Source organism: Siphateles boraxobius, unplaced genomic scaffold, assembly GCF_051911475.1.
Source record: "Siphateles boraxobius isolate OS27281-9 unplaced genomic scaffold, OSU_SipBor_1 68, whole genome shotgun sequence".
In the NCBI taxonomy this organism is placed as follows: Eukaryota; Metazoa; Chordata; class Actinopteri; order Cypriniformes; family Leuciscidae; genus Siphateles; species Siphateles boraxobius.
The window spans coordinates 14,164,054-14,188,167 of record NW_027509195.1 but is presented as its reverse complement, the minus strand read 5'-3'; the positions used below and the strand labels follow the sequence as shown (position 1 = coordinate 14,188,167).

Below are 24,114 nucleotides of genomic sequence, written 5' to 3'. Positions count from 1 at the left end.
CACACACACACACACACACACACACACACACACACACACACGCAAGCTTCAGTCTGTCTCTCAGTTTGCACAGCTTGGTGGTGCTGGTGCTTGCCTGCGCTTGAAGAATAAACTGTACCGGCACTTGGTGTCAGAAGCGCTCTGTCTCTATTCAAGCTTTCAGAGGTAAACCGTTCAGCGACTTCCGCGTCTTAGCTTTCAGATGCGAGAGCTTCAAGCTAACAGTTCCCCCGCCCCACGACAAGCTTTCATAATGAGCGAAGAAAAAAGAAATCCATGCTGAATAATTCTCCACTCTAATTTACAGCCGTATCAGTGTGAGACTTAGACAGATGATTAAAGCTGCGCTTGTGCGTACGTGTGCATGCGTGTGTGTTTTTCATTCATTTCCCTGAGGGGGAGTATTCGGAAAGTGAGTGACATTCTGGTGAGGCAGCCAATGAGATTTCTTTCTTCAAACAACAGCCTGTATACTCATTTTCAACCTCAGACCAAATATACATTTATCTAAGCTGATGTTTTCGAGTACTGGATGCCAAAAAATGTCTGTGGCTGCACTTTAAAACCAGAGGTTTCCGATGTGAACTGGACGAGCAGAAATCTCCTGTGACATCACAGGAAGGAGAGTTTTTTTGCCAAGACATCTAAAATAGAGACAGGAAAAGGAAGAGGCTCTTTTTGTCTCTCTCAGGTACCGGTGCTTGAAAAGCAGGCTGCCAGGGAGGATGTCTAATATTAAGCTTAAACAATATGTGCCAAGGCATAACCATGATTCCCACTATTGAAACACACTTAAGAAAAACATATAGCGTGCATTTTTCTTTCTCACGCATACACACACACGACACCCTGCCAATTCCCACCGTTCAGACAGAGCGTTCTCGGGCTGTGATGGGGCTGAGATAAACTTAAATCTTTACTCAAACATGGGCTTCTTTGTTTCTGCAAATGGCCGTGACTAGCGGGGGCTTAGAGAGGCGTTTCATTTCTTTTCTCTCCTCTTGCGTGGCGGTTCCACTTTAAGCGGCTTTGCCGTAATGCACTGCGGTCTTTATTCATTAATGTTCATTTCCAGGATGTGATTTGGTTAGGGCGGCTGGGGATTCTTCTCTGCGCTAAGATGGAAAGAAACAGGTACAGTTGAGTGATGGCCCTCTGGGTGGTGCATTGTGGGTAAGTGTGTGCCTGCTGGTTGGTGTGTGTGTGCCCTGCTGACAACATCTGTGCAGCTACCCTGCTGAAATTGCTTACACCAGCATGGATTTTCATGCTGGTTTATTCTGGTTAGTATTGGTCAACCAGCATGGTATGTATATACACAATGACGATCCAAAACATTATGACCACCTGCCTCTGTGTGCAGCTAAAACAGCCCCCACCCTGCTGAGGCATGGACTCTACAAGACCCCTGAAGGTGTCCTGTCGTATCTGGCATCAAGACGTTAACAGCAGTTCCTTCAAGTTATGTAGGTTGCGAGGTGAAGCCACCGTGGATCTAACTTGTTGGTCCAGCACATCCCACAGATGCTCAATTGGATTGAGATCTGCGTAATTTGGAGGCCAGGGCAATACCTTGAACTCTTTATCATGTTCCTCAAATCATTCCTGAACAATGTGTGCAGTGTGGCAGGAAGCATTATCCTGCTGAAAGAGTCCACCACCATCAAGCAATAGCCATTATCACAAAGTGGTGTACCTGGTCTGCAACAAACTTTATGTAGGTGGCAAGTGTCAAATTTACATCCACATGAATTGCCAGACCCAGGGTTTCCCAGTAGAACATTGCCCACAGGATCACACTTCCTCCACCGGCTTGTCGTCGTCCCACAGTGCATCCTGGTCCCATCACTTCCCTAGATAAACGGTACACACGTACATGTACCGTCCGCGTGATGTAAATGAAAACGGGACTCATCGGAACAGGCAACATTTTTCCACTGCTCCAAGGTCCAGTTCAGATGCTCATGTGCCCATGTAGGTGCTTTCAGTGGCAGTCCCATTCGCAGCAGAGTGCAATGTCCTTATCTCAGCCCTGATAAGGACACAAGTGAGCCCACACACACACACACACACACACCTGTCATCTGGTTGGGATAGTAATGCATAACTCAGCTGTATGGCCAACATAATCAGCAGGTCACAACAGCAGGTGCTATTAAGGTACCGATGTATACTAAAACACACACACACACACACACACACACACACACACACACACACACACACACACACACACACACACACACACACACACACACACACACACACACACACACACACACACACACACACACACTGCACTGCGGAGAGGGAGCTCAGAGCGCTTCCATTGTCTGCTGATTTGCTTAAACCCTCATCGCAGGCTCCGGTCGCTATGGTCACGTGTCTCCACGGTAACAAGGTGCCAAATGCAGCGCCGTTCTCCAATAACAATGCTTCCCTTTCTCAGCCACTTTTAATTGCTTGCCTTCTCTCTTTGCAGGACCCAAAAAAAAAAAAAACACGATTTCTTCCGCCTTTGTTTTCTTTCCAGGATTTTCAAATTAGGCAGAGACCAGCTCACAGACTCCCACTGCCTCTCTCTCTCTCTCCCTCCCAGGCAGCTGAGGTCTTTTTTGATGGGTTGCCAGATCATTAGATATGAGGGTTTGGTTACAAACACATTTACACAACATAATCATGATCATCAAACCTCCCATCCGACTACACATGCACACTCACACTCACAACAAGTCTGGAATATCATTATCTAGTCAGACATCTGCCTCCTTTTCTATAACCCTGTTTCACTTCTTGTGTTGCTCAGGATCATATGAAACTATGCGTCTGCCTGCTGCGGATCTGGAAACAGCTGACTGAAGCCTTTTTTCAGGCCATGGCAATGAAAAAGCCCTGATCCCAGACTACCTTTGGCCATTTCCAAGGTGGAATGCAGACCCCTGGCTTACAGTAAATCCAAGATCAGGTGAGAGCCAAAGAGCCGGTGGGCAGACCAACAGACCTCGGCCAAGGGATTGCCTTTTTCTACAAGACTTAAGGGAAAGAACAGAAGAGAGGTAATTTGTATATGTGTATTTGTGCAGTGAGACAGAGAAAGAGAAAAGAAAGTCTCTCCAGGTTGACAAATTTGTGCAGATGGAGCTCAGACAACAGATCTGATAATCTGATCCAGACTGACTGAAGGAACAGAACTGGCCAATAAAAGGCAAGTAAACGATCACACATTTTTAATTGTTGGGTGAACTATCCATTTCAACACATAAGCTTCATCCGAAAACTTAGGCAGCTGACTTGTTGCCTCTCTGCCCTATCAGGCATGACTTTGCAGGCAGCGTTTGTGCACGAAAGTACCTCACAAAACTGATTTCGGACAGATCGTTTAATGATCTACAACAAAACAGAGAACTTTGGGGAAAACTAAGTGAATATTTAATAACTACAATAGTAATTTCTCACTTGAAATGACATCGAAAGTGTAAAACGTCGGTCAAAAACGTACATTTACACACAAACTGATCAGTGATCACCAACCACAACTTTTAGATGCCATCTTTATTTTTCTAGCTCAACTGTCACAGAATGGAAAGCACAGGATTGTGGGATATCAAAGGCAGTGAATGATACATCTATGCTGTCTTCAAAAAACGATCAGACGAAGGTATCTTAGGAGACAGGAAGTGATGCTAACATTGAATTTGGCTTGCCTTGATGCCTTCCTACCTTGCAATTTATCCTCCGAAGGCAGCATTTATCATTTTCGGATGCAATCATATAAACATCCTTTCTCTTACGATTCACTGCTCCCGCACTTACTTGCTCGGCCACAAGAGGGCGATGGTGGTGAAGAGCCACTTTTTTTTTTTAACTCAGAACATCCACTCTTTCACAGAGATAAACAGAATCACTCTCACCTCTCCTCAATCCTCTCTATCAGTCTGTTTCCTCATGTCCCCAACACACACGCACACACACCAAGATAAATGAACACCTCCTCAGCGGCACTTACCGTAGGTTGCATAACGTACTGTTGGTGAGGCATCCACGACGTACTCTGGACCTGTGGGCGGAAACCAGCATTTCTTAATTTCACTCCTCAACCCCCCCCTCCTACGCCTCTTCCCGCTGCCTCGAAGCCCCGATTCCCACAGAGCAGCCGAGGCAGGAGCGAGTAATACAAGTGCGATAATTACACAGGGATCGGAATTCTACACACAGCGATATTGCCTTCTAATTACAGCGCTGCGGCAGCAATTTCATCATCTGAGGTCGACTTGGACCCCAAAAAATATCTCCTTTCATCTCGCCACCATAGTAATTCCAACAATTACTTCATTTAGGACAGGGCTACTATAATTAACTAAAACTAAAACTATTAAAAACATTTTCGTTACTTGAAATAAAATAAACTTTTACTGGAATAAAATAAAATATAAATTAAAATAACATTATATTAAAAATATTAATTTGATTTTTATTTAAGCCACAGTAGTGGCAAAAAGTGATGTCCAGGGGGGATATTTGATTTTAATCACACTACAAGTTCTAATAATCCACAAAAATATAAGGAAATATTTTATATATATTTAAAAAGATAATATACGAGTGAAGAATAAAACACTAAACTTGGTGAAGTTATTAGTCTGACAAAATTATTTGGTAAATAAAGGCAAACTACAGCTACACGTTTTATTTTACTATGTAAAAAAAAGTATAGCTAACAAAACACCAGTTACTATTCCGTTGATTCTCTCTTGTTTTTGCATGTGTTCATTATTTTATTTGTATGACAGACTGGCCAAAAATTATGTCAGCACAATTTGGCATGCATCATTGTGTTATTACAAATAAAACAACTGACTACAACTAAGCAAAATGCTTACAACATCTTTAGCAAATCTTTAATAATATTTAAAAAAAAGGCTGAAGATGTCAATGTTCCTAGGCCGGACATAACTTTTGGCCACTGCAGTACTTACCATAGCGACATTTGTCATTTTCATTTAGTTTAACTTGATGTACTAAAATAACTAAAACTAAAAAAAATAAAAATGTATTACATAAATATTTATAAAAACTATAGATATAGACAAAATATATAGACAAACTATAACATTTAGACAAACTATTTCAATGAAAAATCTAAAAATGTGAAATATTAATAAAAACATAGTATCACAATGATATTATCTAAAATAACACAGATTTAGGGCACAGTATGCTTGAGTATTATTTTTATACCACGCTTTTTATACCAAGCGGACTGAGGATAAGTGTCCACTTCCTTTCTGAGAGGATGGATGTATGCATTTAGATTCGTGAAAGTGCGTTTGAACAGTTGTAGGTGTCTAAATTTATATGCGGTGTCCTTTTATGTTGTTCTAGGAAGAAAAGCCTTTGGGATTTGTTCATCACTGTGATCTGCCTCGGGCGTCTCTCTCTCTCTCTCTCTCTCTCTCTCTCTCTCTCTCTCTCTCTCTCTCTCTCTCTCTCTCTCTCTCTCTTTCTCTCTAAACACACTAAGTCCACTAAGATGTGTAAGCACACACCTTGTCTCTCTCCCCCCAACTGCTAAAAGATTCATGCTCTCGCTCTCCCTCCTTCACTGCTCCTCTCTGTCCTTTCACTGGAGAGGGAAACAGTTGTCTCTTGTTCCATTCTCAAAGTTCTAGGGGAAAAATAAAGGTAGCCGCGCATTGATTTCCCGTCAGCTTGGCTTTGAACTCGTATTGGCGGGTTCAGTGCAGTTTGCAATTTAAAATTAATTCGCCGGCCAGCGGGGCACTTTTGCACATGATATCACGCAATTTGATTTAGAGATAGAGATAACCTTCCTAGCATGCAGAATTGATCATAATCATAAGAAACGTACGGCCGAGAGTTTAAACTAGAACTAGGGTCAGCGTGGGTGGTTTGTATACAGTATGTGCGTTCCTGCTCGTGTATGTGTGTGTCGGCGTGTTTGCGCGAGGACGAGGTTCTCGTGAGGACGGGAGGTACATGATCTAAAGGGCTTAGCTATTCTCTACGCTCAGCAATGTTTTGTTTAGTTTAGCTTAAGCCAAATCAATTAGGGATGCTCATAGTCACTGTTTGCTCACTCCGTCTGACTGCAGGGCTGGAGAACAGCGTTAATAAGCTTTCCTAACAAAACAGCAAACACGGAGAGTGATGGAAAAACACGCTATACCGCAACACGCTCTCCTCATATGTACGTGACAGAAACTGCGTTTGTTTGCATGTAATTGTTTTTGTAATACAGTTGCCCTCTAAAAGTATTTGGGAACTTTTGGACATGCAAGCTACACTTAAAAACACCTGAATGTCATTGCATTAGATATCAAACCATGTGGCATCCACAAGTAATTTATGCTAGACCATTTCCCAGAAAGTGTTAAATTAATTTAACTAACGACTTTATGAAATGCTTTGCTTGAAAGACTATCTTTTTTAAAAACAAAAGCATATTTTAAATGACATTTTAAATAAGACATTCATATATCATCACGTGTCTTAAGCGTCCAGATGTTTCTAGGGTCCACGCTATAAATGTCTGGGAATGTGTGAGTTTGTTTGCCTGCAGCAAGTGTTCGTATATGCTGTGATCTTACCTGATATGTGGAGACAGGAGAGGCTGCGATGAATGGAGTGATTGACGTTTGAGCGATCATACGGTTTGTGGAGATGCTGTATGGTGAGGAGTAGAACCTGCGAGATACACAAAAACACTATTAGTACCCTTTTCTGTTTGTCTAAGGGTGTGTAGTTTGGTTGTCTTGGTCCAGACCAAACAAGAAAATGATACATTTAGTCTTCGTTCGCTTCACTTAGTTCACACTGTCATTTTTAAGACCAAATCTAAAGATACAAAATAACAAAAAAGCAGCTTTCATGATGTATATTTTGCGACAGAACTTACGAACATTGATGCGCACCAAGGTTCGGATGGCTGCGTTCACACATTCAAATGAACCACACAAACAGAGCAATCACACCGGAGTTTGTTTTAATCAAACCAAACCAGTGTAAATACACCCTAAGACAAGGGTTTTAAAACTTATTATTTTTAGGATTTTTTGATGAATAGAAATTTCAAAAGAACTGCATTTATTTGAAATTGAAATGTTTTGTAACATTATAAATGCATCCTTGCTGATAAAAAAAAAAGTTTATCATTAATCAACGATCATGTCTGTGTATATCTGTTTATATGCATAGGCTTGTCACAACAGTTAATTTGTTGAGCCCTCTGTGTTACCAGAGCAACAGCATTTTCCAATAGCTACAGTTCTCAGGCAGGACTTTATTTATCATTGTGTACCTACTGCGGACATGTTTCATCTGCAAGCTCCGTTGCTAGGCTTTATTGATCGGCTTGTCTGGCAGCTGAGAAATGGAGCGTGGGGAGAGAAACGCTGTCTGCCCTAGAGAGCACATGCACCCTTATGTCACAGTCATATAAGACGACCTGAGTGAGAGCATGTCCAGGAAGAAAGTAACACAATCTTTGAAGCAAGGTTCAAATGTGAAGCTTTACACAGTTACTGTGCAATCCTTTTTTAGCCTAGCACCGCTCAGCTGTTATTTATGCCAGCTATTATCTTCAGCCTGTTGACATTGAGACGACATGGGCTATTAAACAATTAAGAAGACTGTATGAACTCTCTTATACATGCTAATGTGGTAGAAGTGATGGAAAGGAGAAAGGAAACAAGTAAAGCATTTCTCTTCCTCTGCACTTTCTAGCTCTATTATTTACAATTCAGAATCTGCCTTCTTTTCCCAATTGCATATTTTTGTCATTCCTTATTTCGTTCCCGTTACCGCAGACAGCAAGTGCTGAGTCAGAGGTGCAAAAGGAGCTGAGGTACATTTGGAAGACTATGACTGTTTCCCCAGTGGGCCGGATCAGAGACAGAGCCCTGGGCACTCCGTCCACAGGAGCGGACAGACAGAAAGGGACTTATTTACCCAAGCCCGGCACCCATCTCCATGCCCTGAAACCAGCACCTGACGAAACACTTACACCCTTCGGTGCAACAATGGTACAAAATGCAGATTGGATATGGCATGTATGTGTGTGCTAGTGTACAAGACAACTCTGTAAAGTTTGGCATTATTCACTTTAGCTCAGACGTTGTTAACCCTGCTGAGAAGACCAAATTTAATCTGCATGAACTGCCTGGTTAGTCGAGACAGTCTTGCTGGTTAAGTTGACCCTATAAAGCCATATGTATCACTAATATGATCAATACCTTCCTGAAAGAACTTTTATATATGATGTACCACATATCTTCAGCCCCCTAGTGAATTTTTCATGTTTCTCAGGAAGATAAATGATTTTTAACTGTCCACCTTCGTGCTGGAATACTTTTTTGTGAATTGTTTGCCAATGCTGATAAATGAACAAAAATAATAACTTATTTTTTGATAGTTCAAAATGCATTTTGCACAAGCAACTTGTTTCCTTAATATATCATACATTTTTAATATCAATTTTGGTTTGAAAATGATACAACTACCATGTATTATTTTAATGTATCATTACAATGCATTTCTTGATGTAATATGCACACCAAATTAAAATGAAAATAATTTTAATCATTTAATAATTAAATGAATTTAAAATTGAAACATATTTTACTAAGATTTACAAAGAGTGGAAACTTATATTTATATTTTTTCTTATAAATACATATACAGTATACACAGAACACTGCCATTACTGTTTCCATTAAGATGTTTTTAAAATAAATTAATACTTTTATTCAGCAGTACGCATTAAATTAATCAAAAATCGTGAATAAAGACATTTACAATGTCATTAAAGATTTATTTTTTAAATAAATGTTGTTATTTTAAATTTTCTACCCATCAAATAATTCTGCAACATAAAAATATTAATTAGCAGAACTGTTTTCAACATTAATAATAAGAAGAAATATTTCTTGAGTACCAAATCAGCATATTAGAATGATTTCTGAAGGATCATATGACGCTGAAGACATGAGTATTGATGCTAAAAATTCAGCTTAGCCATCACATGAATAAGTTAATTTTATAATATATATTCAAATAGAAAACATCTGTTTTAAAATGTAATAACATTTCATAAAAACTTATTTTAAAATATTACATTTTTCTAAAAAGAATCTCTAAAGATTATCTAAAAGTGATTTCAATTGTCTTGCTTTACTGGAGTAGAAAACCTCAGACAAGCATACTACTAGCATATAAAACAAAACAATGCACTTTATGCTGGTGACTGCTGGTCTTTTCAGCAAGAAAACACTGGTATGAGGATGGATTCACTGCAAGAAGCTTATTTAAGTAATGGACCATGTAAGGATGGACCATTTTATCCTAGGACAACCTGTAAAGCAGTGAAAAAAAAAAAAAAAAAAATGACTCTTACCCGTTCTGCATTGCAGTGGGGTCATAGGTCAGCGCCATGCCACTCTGAAACACAAGACGGACAGGACAAAGAGTGAAAGATTGTTCCGGTGAAGCAAGTATCCTATAAAGTCTATTGAGAAATGCTGGCAGTAGAACAGGGTCATCTAATAGGGGCCGGCCAAGTGCTCTTTATATCTTTAAAAGCACATGGCCGAGACTTGTAGCTGTGGATCTATTACCTCAGAGCGCTGGGCTGTAATACCAGACGGGCTCGGGTTTGATACGGCACAAAGTTATTTGGTATTTACAAGCCTGCAGAAAGCATAGCTCATGTTGACAGAGCCGTGCTAGCTAAGTGAATAAGGGGGGAAAGCTGGCCGCTTAGACCTGTATTGGACTGGAGCAGATAAACAACACTCATATACTGCAACTTGTCGGGCGCCAGGTTTTCTCCGTGGGGGAGAAAACCTGGAGACTGGTGGGAAAACCATCGACCTAACCTATGTGTGACTGGACACTCTATCTAGTTAATGTGGACCCCGGGGGTTGCATATTGAAATACTGCCAGCTCCTCATAATGGGCGCTCATGGTCTGGTCGGTATCTGGGCATGTTTCCCTGAACCGCCGCATCATGCCAGCAGCTGGGGCTGCCCAGAAAATGCCAGTTGTTCACCCTGCCGCCATTTTCCCATCAGCCAACCCAGACGGCGAGACTTGCTTTGCAGGAATAAAAACAGGAGAGGGGAGATTAAAGGACTTGTGCGAAAGACTGGGAACTTAAACAGGGCCAGATGACTCCATCAATCAAATGTTTTCTCCTGCCTCCATTTCTTTCACTCCTTTCTTCTAGCCTGTGGTTGAAACAAAGGATTTGTTCCCGACTTATACCCCTCTTCAGGGTTGGGTATCCTGGGAAAGGGAAGGCGCAGGGATAGTAGGGAAAATATGTAAGTACAGCGGATCAGGGTTGTGTGTCATTTGGAATTGAATTGAGAATGATTTTAAATTCCAATTGATGCAGCATTGCGATTTGAATTTTAAATGTTGGGAAGCAGAAATAAAATTGTTTAAAATTCAAAGAAATTAATAAAACTATCAATATAATTTTTACTAGAAAACACAAGTTAAGGCAAACTGAAAGGTCACTTGACAGAGCCTTGTTTGAAAGTTTTGAAAAAGGTTTCCAAGACAGACAGACAGACAGATACTGTAGATAGATAGATAGATAGATAGATCGCACTGACCTCTCCTTCCCGGGGCCACGGTCGGCCATTTTGAGGGTACTTGCTCTGACTCTGCCTCTTCTTCTGTCCCCCGTCCGCAAACTTGCAAAGCAGTGGCTCCGTCGGGGCTGTTGAGAAGAAGGAACAAACACAGAAAAATATAAAAGATCAGTCAGCCAGTCAGCAAGGCGTGAGAGGGAGGAGTGGATGGATATCTCCATAGGTCAACCGCAGTACGATTGATGGAAAGGTCACGACCTCGGCAAAGGAAGTGGAGTGTGCATTGAACAGAGAGGGAAATGTTACACCGCAGGTATCACACCCACACAGAGCAGCGGAGGACTATCCAATGACCTTTTGAAGTTCAACACCCCTTGACTATCTCCCCTCGATTTCCTGCACGCCCACCCCAACCTCCATTATGTCTTCGACACTCAGACCATCGACTCACTTTTGGCACGGACGTCCTCTCAAATCTCCACCATCAAAACAACTTCCCTGGCAGGTTTTCAAAGCTCTTTGTTTAATATTTGCTAAATAATAAATGACCTGAACGAGACAGTAAATAACTTAAATGGCGTCGTAATGATCTGCGCCAACCGAAAAGTTTCGAAACATTGTTGTTTGTTTTTGGTGCTCACTGGAGTGTGGATTTTGCTTATTATCTCTTTTATACACAGAACAAAAAGTGGAAAGGAAAGCAAGAAGGCTCCTCTACGACCCAGAGGGACCGGTTCATCCAACAGGCGAGCAGAGAGTTTAAAAGAGTTCTCTTCCAAAAGTGCAAAGCAGGATGGCAGGCGCTGAGGCGAAACACTTTAATGTTCTCGCTCAGTCATGATGGCAATATGAATTGTGGTGTGTGGAACACCTCTCTGAAGTCTAGGAACGCACTTAAAGAGCAGGAAATCTCGCTCTTGAGTTGAACAAATTCCTGTACGCTACAGCTAAGCTAAACTTAATTTGGTTTCCTAAGCAACCAGAAAAACTAAATTAAAGTGAGCACAAACTTCTTGGCTGATGGAATCTGGCAGAGAGTGATGATAGATGCAGGAGGAGGAGTTTCTGCTTTGTGGAGTCCAGACAACTATTCTGAGTAATCCTGCCCTCCGGCAATATGACTCTACAGTCACCTCTGAAAGTATGTTAGTTTGGCAGAGAAAAATGAACGCTTTCTCTTTGCACGCTCTCAACTGCACTGCGATATTCCAGCAGCTCTGTGGAACAATAGAGAGCTGTTTTATTACAGACTGTAGAGGATGCTTTGTGCGGAAATAAGCACATATATTGCATAAAACCAGATAAACAAATACAAAACAAGCAGCTGAAACGGCTCAACAGGACATTATGTATTCTGTAGCTGAATAGAATATTCAGTGGGTGTTGTTTGTTCTTTTTTTGTCTATTGTTTACAATGAAACATCAAACAAGGGATCAAGTCTTCAAAACAGAGGTGTCTCAATAAAATAGTCATTCCGTGATTGAGAAAAACACTAATTGGACATGATGCCAGAGAGAGAATGAGATGAGGGAAAAGGGCAGAAGAAACAATAAAACAAGAGAAGGGAAGAAAGAGATTAGAAAATAAATAGATAAGAGAGGAAACAAGAGAAGAGAAGAGAAGAGAAGAGAAGAGAAGAGAAGAGAAGAGAAGAGAAGAGAATGGAAGAATGAGACAGATGAGAGGAATTCAGATCAGAATGGAAGAAACAAAACGAGAGGAAAATCAAGCATGGCCGTAATAAGGGTTTGGAAATTAGTGAGATCTGGGTTGGAGTGTTAAGAATTGTGCTATAATAACACATAAAAATTCACTATTGTATTTCTTTACAACCTTTTTGCCACACTTTACGTACACTCTTTCTATTTGTCTGTTTTGGGGGGGATGGACATTCTTAAATTAGACCTTATTAATTGCATCACAATTTGTTAATAATTTACTATAGACTAGGTAATGTTATTATTTGTTTATTATTAATGCAACAATACTTATAAGTGTAATAGTTTTCATTAATAAGCATTGATATGAATGATAAGTAATAAGAACTTCACCTGTGCTCTTACAGTGTAAATGATTGTAGCATGACTTTGTGAAAGGTTAAGTATTTAACTGAATGAAATTGGATATAGCCTTCTTCATGACTTGTGTTTGCATATGTATAAATTTAATTCTGTAACCTACTTGTTCTACAGATCAGTGTACTAATGTTATTATGCTACAGTTTTTTGATAACATCGATACCATCTTAGAGATAAAATGCAACTTCTCACTTCCTAAAGTGTCACATTAAGCGGAAAAAAAAACAAGTCTAAAGACATTTATAATAACTGAATCTGGCAACATGGCGGAGACTGCCCCCACTCCCTCACTCAAAACGTTCTCTCAAGCTCTGTTCCCTCCGCTACCGTCACACAGCGACATAAATCACTCTCCATCATTTTCACATCACGGACACTAAACAATCTAGCAAACTGTCTAAACTGAATTATACATACATACATTCATAGGAGGAGTTTTAATGGCTAATTAGTCATTCAGAGAACTTAAAAGTTTATTTTTGAATATGAAAAATTTACAGAGTTCCGGACCCCGGTGGCAAGATGATAATATAGCCTACGTACTGTATGCATTTTTCAGAAATTAAAATGTTTACATTCAAAACATGCTGTTCTTCATCAATACAAGCTGTTCTCATAAACACCAATTTTTTCTAAATTATATAAATCTCACCATATAAATTATTCATAAGAGAGGAGAGAGGAGAGTTTTCGGCCCCTGTGATCACAGTTTGCTTTGAGCTGAAGTAAGAAGGGGTAAAAGTCTCTCTCCTCCACCTGCAGAGGAGTCAGGGTCTACACCTGCAGCCTTGTCTTCACCCTCCTATTATACACACATGCACACGCTGGCCAGTGCTGATAACAGCAGCACAACACAAGTGACTCCTTTGTGGAGGACAGACAGAAAACGAGGCAGCAGAAAAGATCACAGCTTTTGCGGCAGGCTTGAAATGTTTGAGCAAGCAGCTCCACCCCCCCACCCTGCCCTATCTCAAAAACAATGAGTCTGTGTGTGTATGTATGTGTGTTTCAGCTGAGACAGTGGGAAACGCCCTGTATTAAATCCCCTCACAGTTTAGGTTGAACTCTAAAATAACAACCAGAGCCATCATAAAACAGGGAAGCCAAATAATCTTGGGAGTTTTGGTGCTGCTTTTGGAGCGTGGTGGAATATCCATGCTGATTTTATGAGCAGACTCTGCTTGGCATGTGCTTTGTTTGTTTTGCTAGTCAGGTTGCCCTGAACTCAAAGTGCTGAATCTCACTCTTGCGGGGAAAGTTTTGAGTCTTTGTTAAGAATGACTGATTTCTGATTCGGACCAAGAATTCATCCAGGGGAATCATACTACACTGCACACAAAAACAAACATCTTGAGTAACAATCTTGCTATTTCATGTGTCTGCAGCTACAATCAAGACAGGCCTAACTATTACTATTGCTTAAATAATTGTACCTCTTCAATCTGTAATTCATACCATTTGTCCAATGAACAAATTATACCTGAAATCAAATTGTGATAATTTTTTTCTAAACAGCCACACTTACAATTTTCACCAGTTACAGCAAAAAAGTATTTACACTGCTGTTTTGACTTGAGACAGTTAGCAACCACCCAGAACACACTAGTAACTGCATAGCAACACCCTAGCAACCACACAGAACACATTAGTAACTACAAAACAACACACTAGCAATCACCCAGAACGCCTTAGAAACTGCACCCCAAAATTCCAGCAACATCCTATCAACCTTCTAACCTTCTAGCGGCATTCTAGCAACCACCCAGAACATCCTAGCAACCTCCAATAACACCTCAGCAGCCTTCTTGCTACATTTAAGCAACCACCCATTCCTTGCAAATGCAAAGCAATCCACTATCAACCACCCTGAACACCATTGGCAACCTTCTAGCATAATTTTAGCAACCACCCAGAACATCCTAGCAACACCCTAGCAACCACCTTTAACACCTCAGAAACCTTCTTGCTACATTTTAGCAACCACCCATACCTTACAAATGCAAGTCAATGCACTATAAACCACCCAGAGCACCCTTGACAGCCTTCTAACAACATTTTAGCAACCACCCAGAACATCCTAGCAACACACAAGCAACCACCCAGAACGCCTTAGAAACTGCACCCTGCAACATTCCTGCAAGACCCTATCACAGGGTTGCTGCACACTTTCTAAAGTCAAATAAATGTAAGTTTTTTTAAGACCTGAAGAAATCAAAATGAATACCCTACATTAGGCGTGCGCAATATTGACAAAAATATATCTCTATATTTTCAAAGTTTTGTTGATAAAAATTACATGATATTTAACTGATTGTGTTTTTGTACTGGTACCATGGCTGGTTTAGGCCTGTTGTTGATAGCAGACTCACGAAGATATTCATATTTTTCATATTGTATGCAGTGGTCAGTTCACAGCACTGACAGAAATTAACATTTTTATTAAGTGGCAATATTTGCCACCTTAAAATGATTTCCAGGGGCATTTTCACCTGTATATGGACATTATTTCTAAACTTATTTAGAGGTATGCATCACCTTTTATGTCAAATTCTAACATTCCAAATAAATAAGAATAATAACACAGTACCACTGTTACCAGTCAAATTACATCATTAAATCAAAATCCATCTTTGCAGTGCAGAGGTGACACAGAAGCGGCATCAGAACTGGCATTAATATATTTACACTATTTACAATTGCATAAATAAAGCTATGATATTAGTTTTTTATTCAATATTTAAATATAAAATTATTTCTAATTTTAACGTTTTAATTAAAGGGTAGCTACTTTAAATATGCAACTAAAACCGACAGTAGGTGGCGACAAGTCACTGTCTTAATGAGTTGAGGGAGTAATTTGCTGCTTCCCAATTCGCATACTATCCGTCCTAAATAGTATTCGAAAAATAGAACTAGTACGTCCCAAATCGTAGTATGTTGAAATGAGAGTTCCAAGGAGACCCGAAAGGTCTACTATATCCGGTCAGAATCCGAAGTGCAGATCGATGCACACTCTAACGGCTGATATTGCCCACAACCCATCGCGCGTTGGACGAGGATTCGGTTAGAACTACAAACACGAGTGAAAAGTGTTAAAAAACTACAGACATGGAGGACGCGCGAGTCCGGCGGTTGTGTAGAGAGGTTTAGATAAAGGGTTTTAAGTGATTAATTATATCTAAGCTGACGAAAATGTATTTATTCAATGTTGGCTACGTTATATTGCATCTGCAGCAGCATTGTGAACTTTTGTAAAGATACGTTTAGCCATTAAATTTTAAATGCATAATTACATTCAAATTGCAAACACATGAGGGGAGTCCGCATGAAAGACCCACGACTGGCAGATGAACGAGCTACTACATTTCTCTCCGAAACGGTAAGAAATTAAATTAGATTGAATGGAGGAATTTAACAGTGACGTGATGATTGACTGGGCAGTTTACGGTGATGCACGCGACAGAGCTGTCCGTTAAAGATGACGAAGTAGTATGTCTCAAAGCTTGCCTACTCTTTTGCTACATACTCAAAATTATGTACTTTTTCTTCACAAAAAGAGTACATACTTTTAGGGCGTATTATAAGTAGGCGAATTGGGACGCAATTCATTCAACCGATTTGTTCAAACGGCTGATTAATTCAGGAAAAGCAAGTGATTGTTCATTGAATCGTTAAAATTATTCATTAAAAACGGGGATTTTAGTCAAAAATCATCGCTGTCTGTTGAATTGAGACTCTGCTACGGTATCATTTGTAAATTCTCATCGGCGAAATAAAGGGAAAACAAACAATATTGACAATATTGTGTCTAAAAAGTAACTCACAATGTTGACTTATTAATTTAACTGTTGTATAAAATAAATATCACATTTGCAATTATGCAGGAAAACGGCACTTTTGCTCATGTGATATTCTAATATAACAACATAATATGATATAAATATAAGACAACAAACTCATTTGGGGACATAGCCTACAGTACCTAACTCTGCACTGACACATCACACAGTGAAAGCGAGCATGAGAGACAAATGCGATGTCAGCTCGCATGCAGTGCTTCATACATAGTTAAAACAATGATTACAATATCATCATAGACGATACATATTGCACATTCCTAAGCACATAAAGATTGAACTGACATTTACCAACTTTCTTCTCCTCTCCTCCTTTCGCGTGCAGGAGACAGACGTAATATTCTGCCGCGAATAACGCAAATTGTCACGTGAACAAGCAAATCCACAAAGATAAAATAATACGTACGCTAATTAGAATAATTTGGAAAGCATTTAGATACGTCTAAGGTGACAAAGTCAAAGTGTCATCAAAAATGTAAGACCTTTCATAAGTAAAAATAAGACTTTTGATGGCCTTATATTTTAAAACTCGAATTTAAGACTTTTTAAGGATCCGCGGGAACCCTGCTATCAACCAACCAGAGCACCCTTGGCAACGTTTTGCTTAATTTATTTTTTGATGACTGTGATGTCTAAATTATCGATGTCAAATTATACATAGTTTTACTACAGCTGTGATATTTTTGTGGAAACTATGGTTACCGTGATACATTTTGACAAGGGAGGCCAGCAGGCCATGCTAGAAGCTTCAAAGTACCTATAAAGACAAATAGAAACATTTACACGTACACACACACACAGAGACGCGGGAAGTCATTTTCGACAGGGGGTGCTGGGGGTGGGGGGGATTTTTTCCGACCAAGCAATTACAGGAACGTGGTTATAGGAAAAGTCCACTTCTAAACAGATCTATTAATTATTACTACCTAGAAAAGCGCTACATAAATGTAACGAATTATTACTACTCTCCCTCAAAAACTTTTTTTTCCATTTGCATTCAAGCAGGACAAGTGGCCATAGGGACTATAGGAGGAGTAAGGGAGTGATGCAAGCACGGCAACGATCTTTATAGTTAAAATCAGAAAACAAATACACACACACACAAAAATGGAATCTTTTGGCCACTTCAGGGTGAGAGCTGATGCAGACGCTTTTGCTTTCAACAAAATAGTGTCCACAACTCCTTCTCCCCTCAGTGCACCTATAATAATAATAATAATACATGTTATTATTTACGTTTAACCCTCTGAGGTCGCCGGCGCGTTTTGCTGGATTTTCTTCACATTGTAGCACAATAACGAGCAATGCAAGTTATATCGCGTCGGCGCATCCATGTCCTAATTATATTGTCTGCTATAGCCTATTTGCTTCTTATTTATTTAAATCCAGGTAATTGGTTGATGAAACATTGATTAAAACTAAGATACAATTTATACAAAACGAAATTCACTTTAAAGAAAGGCTTTATACAAAACAAAACTTAATAAAGTGGTCAAAATGATGTCTCTCGATATTGCGCATCTTATGATTAGGCTACTCTTCACTTTTCATATAATCAACATAGATGAAATGAAAAAAATAACATAGGCTATTATTTAAACATAAATATGAAACTAACTTAACTTTAATGGCTACAACACGTAGGCCTGAGAAATGTGTCGGAGCAAACGCGTGTCACCGGTGAGCGTGTGTGTGTGTGTGTGTGTCTTGAATAATTTTTTGAGCAATAATCATAGACTGTAATAATCAAATTCCCAGCGATCGTCGAATCTTATTTTTGCTTGAAATGCCCTTCCCTACAAAATACGAAATGTATTAATCAGACAAAATACAAGCATCATTGCATAAGAAAGAAATGTAATAAAGAAGTAGGCTAAAATAAATAAATAAAATAAAAATACATTAAAGTAGGCCTAAATAATAAATAAAGAAAGAAAAGAGGCTCAGTAGCTTCTGAAGCACTGACTGAAACCCCACAGTACGCTACTGATCATAACCTTTTACAGTCTATGATCATAACATCGTATTGGCTAGCACCGGGAACGACAGAAGCTAGCTTGTCCTGCTCGGGCGTAGGGGCTGTAACGTAGCCTACGTTACCTCTGGATGAGTCAGTTGTAGAATTCTTCTCGCTAGTCCTCGGCCTCGGTTTTTTGGAGTTGGATTGAAAAAAAATCCGAAATTCTCTTTTGAGACATTGCTAACTAATCATCACTAGCAGTTTTTTAGACTAGGTGTATTTTTGCTTTTTTTGTGCTGCGTAGGCTGAATCGTAATCGCCTGATTTGCGTCAAGACACCTGATTGGCTAATACTACACACTGAAGATAAATTAAATAATTTTTAATTAAATAATTACTAAAAATATCCCTCTCTTCATCCCACACCCCAAACATGACATACAAAATGTTGTGGAACAGAAACAACAACCAAAGATATATTTATAAGCTATCATTTTATTGTCATCACAGTTTGCCAACAGGGGGTGCTGCAGCACCTGCAGCACCCCTACTTCCCGCGTCCATGCACACACACACACACACACACACACACACTAGCTGTTAAGGTATCTCAATCTGACACTTTATCACACTTAATGAACTAAAACATGACGCTGTTCCTCAAACCACCACAGGGCAAACCAAAAACACTCACACATAGTCTACTCCAACATCTGCAGCACTGAACGCATGTCAATTTGCCAATATTTTACTCAGTCTCCTTGGAACTTCACGCATCATTACAGTGAGTGTCCCAACATAATGACGTGTTTTAAATGTAACATGAACGACTGCAGGGAAAATTCATAATTCATTGCCTAATTTTTACATTCTCTGTTTCTCATGGGGAATTTATGGAATATTGTCAATATTTTCATTGCTTTGGGAGTTTTCCCCAAAAAAATCTCCTTCCCTTTTTTCCCGTAGAGACAAACACAAAAATGAGAGCACAATTTTGCGAGACACAATGTGTTAATGGAACTTGTTCTGTGCTGAAAGTGTGTTTGATTGTGTGTGCATATGTGTCCGTAAGTGTTTCATAACATTTACCCAAGCAGACAGCTCTGACCACATGTATTTTCAAGCTGTTTATTAACTTTGGGTCACAGCACCGCAGATATTCAGTCGAGGGGGGAGTGCGAAGGAAGAGGGTCCGTCAATAAGATAGACATGTGTTTCTAATCCACGGCCCGTCACCCGGTGTGCCAACTCCTGCTGGGCTCCCACAGACCTCCAGCTCTCTGTGAGCAGCAGGCATTCCTGGAGCCACACCCGACTTTCCCACCCTCAGCCCATGATGGCCCTCGAGATGGCGATACCTTCCGCCTTTTCCACAACGTGGAAATCATAGAGCCTTAAGCCCCGTTCACACCGCCCGCGTCACGCAGCGACAAAGCGACATGATCCCATTAATTTCAATGGAGCGCTGGCGACTTCCGGCGACACGAGCGACATCGACCGTTGGCGACAGAATGTGGGCGTGACAAGCGACAAAAGTTCAACAAAAGAGAAATTTCAACTTTATGCAAATGAGAAGCGATTTTCGCGAGCGACAACCAATAGGAAAGAAGCCTTTTCAGTGGAGCTTAAGTCACCGTCTCGAGTGCAGGGAAGACAGAAGAGTTCGAGGATTTCACGGTTTTATATGATTTGACTGTAACCACATATGGATATAATAAAATGATGCATGGAAAAGAAACTGTCGACAGTCTCAGTGAGTTTAATTCATACATTGATAGTTCGAGTGGTGTAATTTTATGATGCAAGTTTAGTACTCCTGCAGTTCATTTTACAGTTTCCCCTGCATTGTGTTGACTATTAGGGACAAGAAAATTGATTATTTGTCAAATTCGAATGACATTTTAGTAATTTATGACAGTATGAGTGAGTTTAATTTGTTGATTGATCGATCGTTAATCTAGTAAATTATTTAATCCACTGAACACTGCTGTGGTAATATAAAAACACTCCCCCAACAGCATATACTGTTTCTTTTGAGCCTAATTCCTAGTCAAATTAAAATTGTATAGTTGTATATATCACTTGTGATGGTATTTTGTATAGATATGGCCAGACGTGCAGTCTACCAATAACATTAGAGCGACAGCACTACAAATGCCCACAAGCGACTTCACAGTACAGAGCCTAGCGACATACAGCGACAAAGTCGCTGGCGGTGTGAACGTAGCTTTAGAGAGATGCGCCATAACTAACTGCATTTGGATTAGTAGGTTTTCCTTCTCAAAGATGTTGGTTTAACTGGAAAATTAATTTTACGCAGAGGGCCTTGAAAACAAAATGTGCTACAAATGGAAGTCCCTGTTCTATAACATGCAGGGAGGAAATAAAAGATGGTGTTTACCAACACAAAGAACAGTTTGCCCTGGAACGGTGTGCACTGAGTGGGTAGGAGGAGCGTGTGACCCTGACAAAGCTGGAGTCTACACATCGCCCACGCTTTAATAGCAGCCTACCGCACAGATCTGTTATGCTGCCAGCTTGGCACAATGGCTTTCAGGTCCAGGAACGAAGGTGCGCTTTGGTTCCACATTCAGTCACCACCGTATGATACATATAGGGAGAAAACGTACAAAAACACAGCCCACAATTGAGTGCTATACTGTGAGGTGAGCCCACACACAGTGAGACATGTGAATTCACTGAAAGCAACAACCCCATGAACATGGTTTTATACACACGTGTGCCATATATTTGCGAGATGGGAAGCCCGTTCTTTCTAAGAAAGCCACGGGCGCTGAGGTTTATCCTGGAGTTTTACACACAGACAATCTGTATTATACAATACAGTGCTCCAACATTAAGAAGTCTTCCAGTACATTATATCAATTCCATGTAGAAACCTCATTTGCTGCAGAGAGACACATTCATTATAGATGAAGTTTTTGGGACAGAATGAAAATCGGGGGCCTCATTACTTACCTACCAAAGCTAACTCTAATAAAGCTTATAGCCACGACCCTTTTCAGAGCCGCACTCGTTGTGTTCTGTCTTCCGGTTTGTATTTTCAACGCATGAAGGTAAGATCTTACAGATTTAAGAATGGACCGCTTTGTTCTTCCCGGTCTACTGACATTTGTTATGCTTCAAACATTACAATGCTCATGATAACATTTGGTATCATGAGAAAAGAATGTAAAAATGCCACAGTAAAAATATGTAAATTGGTTACAAGTAAGAGAAAAAAATATATTATTAGATTCAATACAGTACATGTCATTTTACTGTCAAATACTGCAAATATGATGTAATGAAGTAACACAAATGGATTTAAAATTATTTATGGTAAAAAAATATTTATTCAAAAAGACAAGAAATGTATGGTTACAGTAAAATATTGTTAAAATTTGGAAAAAAGCTTTGTAAAAAAACTATGTATGTGTCACGTGTCTGTCCTGTCTCGTATTGCACATGGGTGTCTTTGTTATGTTGGGCCATGTGCTCTTGTCATTGTTTGATCCCTCCCCCTCGTTACCTGATTAGTGTTTGAGTTCTTCCACCTGTTCCCTCTTGATTTGTTCCCTATTTAAGTCTCTTCTTGTTTGCTGTCTTGGTCGGATCTTTGTCTTATGTTACCCCTGTTCCTTGTTATGGTCTTCGTGTTCTTGGTCAGTGTTTGTCATTCTAGTTCAGTTTTATGTTTCATTGATTATGTTTTCCCCCTTGTGGGTTTTTGCTTTGTGTTTTTGTTTTCATTTGTTAATAAATATCCTTTTACTGCACTTGAGTCCTCTTCTCCACTTTTTGTAAATTGTATCGTGACAGAAAGATCCAACCACTTGTGGACTCAGCAGCATGGAGGACGAGGAGTTTAACTGGGTGAATTTGGATGATAATTATATGGACGGCGATTACTTGGATTGCCCGGACTACACCATCGCCACCTGTTCACGCCCCGTCTGCCCAGCGAGAGTCTGTTCACATCCCGTCTGTCCAGCGAGAGACTGTTCACGTCCCGTCTGCCCAGCGAGAGACTGTTCACGTCCCGTCTGCCCAGCGAGAGACTGTTCACGTCCCGTCTGCCCAGCGAGTGACTGTTCACGTCCCGTCTGCCCAGCGAGTGACTGTTCACGTCCCGTCTGCCCAGCGAGAGACTGTTCACGCCCCGTCTGCCCAGCGAGAGTCTGTTCACGTCCCGTCTGCCCAGCGAGAGACTGTTCACGTCCCGTCTGCCCAGCGAGAGACTGTTCACGTCCCGTCTGCCCAGCGAGAGACTGTTCACGTCCCGTCTGCCCAGCGAGAGACTGGTCACGTCCCGTCTGCCCAGCGAGAGACTGATCACGTTCCGTCTGTTCAGTCTGGGACAGAGCCAGAGATCCCCTTTGGCGTGGCCGCCAAGGTTGTGACGGACTATCTGGAGCGTCTGGCTCGGATCTTGGAGATGCCAGTCCCTGCTGTTCCGGTCCCAGAGGCAGAGCCAGTGCCTGTCCCAGAGGCAGAGCCAGTGCCTGTCCCAGAGGCAGAGCCAGTGCCTGTCCCTGAGCCGGAGGCAGAGCCAGTGCCTGTCCCTGAGCCGGAGGCAGAGCCAGTGCCTGTCCCTGAGCCGGAGGCAGAGCCAGTGCCTGTCCCTGAGCCGGAGGCAGAGCCAGTGCCTGTCCCTGAGCCGGAGGCAGAGCCAGTGCCTGTCCCTGAGCCGGAGGCAGAGCCAGTGCCTGTCCCTGAGCCGGAGGCAGAGCCAGTGCCTGTCCCTGAGCCGGAGGCAGAGCCAGTGCCTGTCCCTGAGCCGGAGGCAGAGCCAGTGCCTGTCCCTGAGCCGGAAGCAGAGCCAGTGCCTGTTTCATAGCTGGAGCCCATGTTGGTTCCGGACCCAGTGTTTGTGTTTGTGTCTGTTCTTGTAACTGTTTCAGTTCTTGTGGCTGTTCCTGAGCCGGTGTCCGCTGTTCCTGAGCTGGTGTCCGCTGTTCCTGAGCCGGTGTCCGCTGTTCCTGAGCCGGTGTCCGCGGTTCCTGAGCCGGAGTCACCGCCCTGGCCGCCCGTGGGGTCTTCACCGCCCTGGCCGCCCGAGGGGTCTTCACCGCCCCGGCCGCCCGAGGGGTTTTCACCGCCCCGGCCGCCCGAGGGGTCTTCACCGCCCCGGCCGCCCGAGGGGTCTTCACCGCCCCGGCCGCCCGAGGGGTCTTCACCGCCCTGGCCGCCCGAGGGGTCTTCACCGCCCTGGCCGCCCGAGGGGTCTTCACCGCCCTGGCCGCCCGAGGGGTCTTCACCGCCCTGGCCGCCCGAGGGGTCTTCACCGCCCTGGCCGCCCGAGGGGTCTTCTGGTTTGCCCTGGTCGCCCGATGGACTGTCTGCTTCGCCCTGGGTGCCCGATGGACTGTCTGCTTCGCCTTGGCCGCCCGATGGACTGTCTGCTTCGCCCTGGGTGCCCGATGGACTGTCTGCTTCGCCTTGGCCGCGCGATGGGTCTTCTGCTTCGCCCTGGCCGCCCGATGGACTGTCTGCTTCGCCCTGGCCGCCCGATGGACTGTCTGCTTCGCCCTGGCCGCCCGATGGACTGTCTGCTTCGCCCTGGCCGCCCGATGGACTGTCTGCTTCGCCCTGGCCGCC

At 41.8% G+C, this 24,114-nt stretch overlaps 1 protein-coding gene and 1 long non-coding RNA gene across 3 annotated transcripts in view; one reads left to right on the top strand and one right to left on the bottom strand.

Moving 5' to 3' along the window:
* The window catches only part of rbms3 (RNA binding motif, single stranded interacting protein), a 156,968-nt gene that overhangs the window by 14,029 nt on the left and 118,825 nt on the right, over nt 1-24,114 (bottom strand). Inside the window, exons 7-10 of one of the 2 annotated variants that reach the window (XM_077215006.1) lie at nt 10,639-10,745; nt 9,413-9,456; nt 6,609-6,705; nt 4,007-4,057 (exon numbers count right to left, since the gene is read on the bottom strand). In XM_077215006.1, the coding sequence (XP_077071121.1) occupies nt 4,007-4,057; nt 6,609-6,705; nt 9,413-9,456; nt 10,639-10,745 (299 nt within the window). The remainder of the gene's footprint in view (nt 1-4,006; nt 4,058-6,608; nt 6,706-9,412; nt 9,457-10,638; nt 10,746-24,114) is intronic. The other variant, XM_077215007.1, reaches the window with a different exon arrangement.
* Nucleotides 10,090-12,206, top strand: LOC143723036 (uncharacterized). Its single transcript, XR_013197022.1, has 3 exons — nt 10,090-10,341; nt 10,729-11,122; nt 11,298-12,206. It is a non-coding gene; the product is annotated as an uncharacterized LOC143723036 (long non-coding RNA).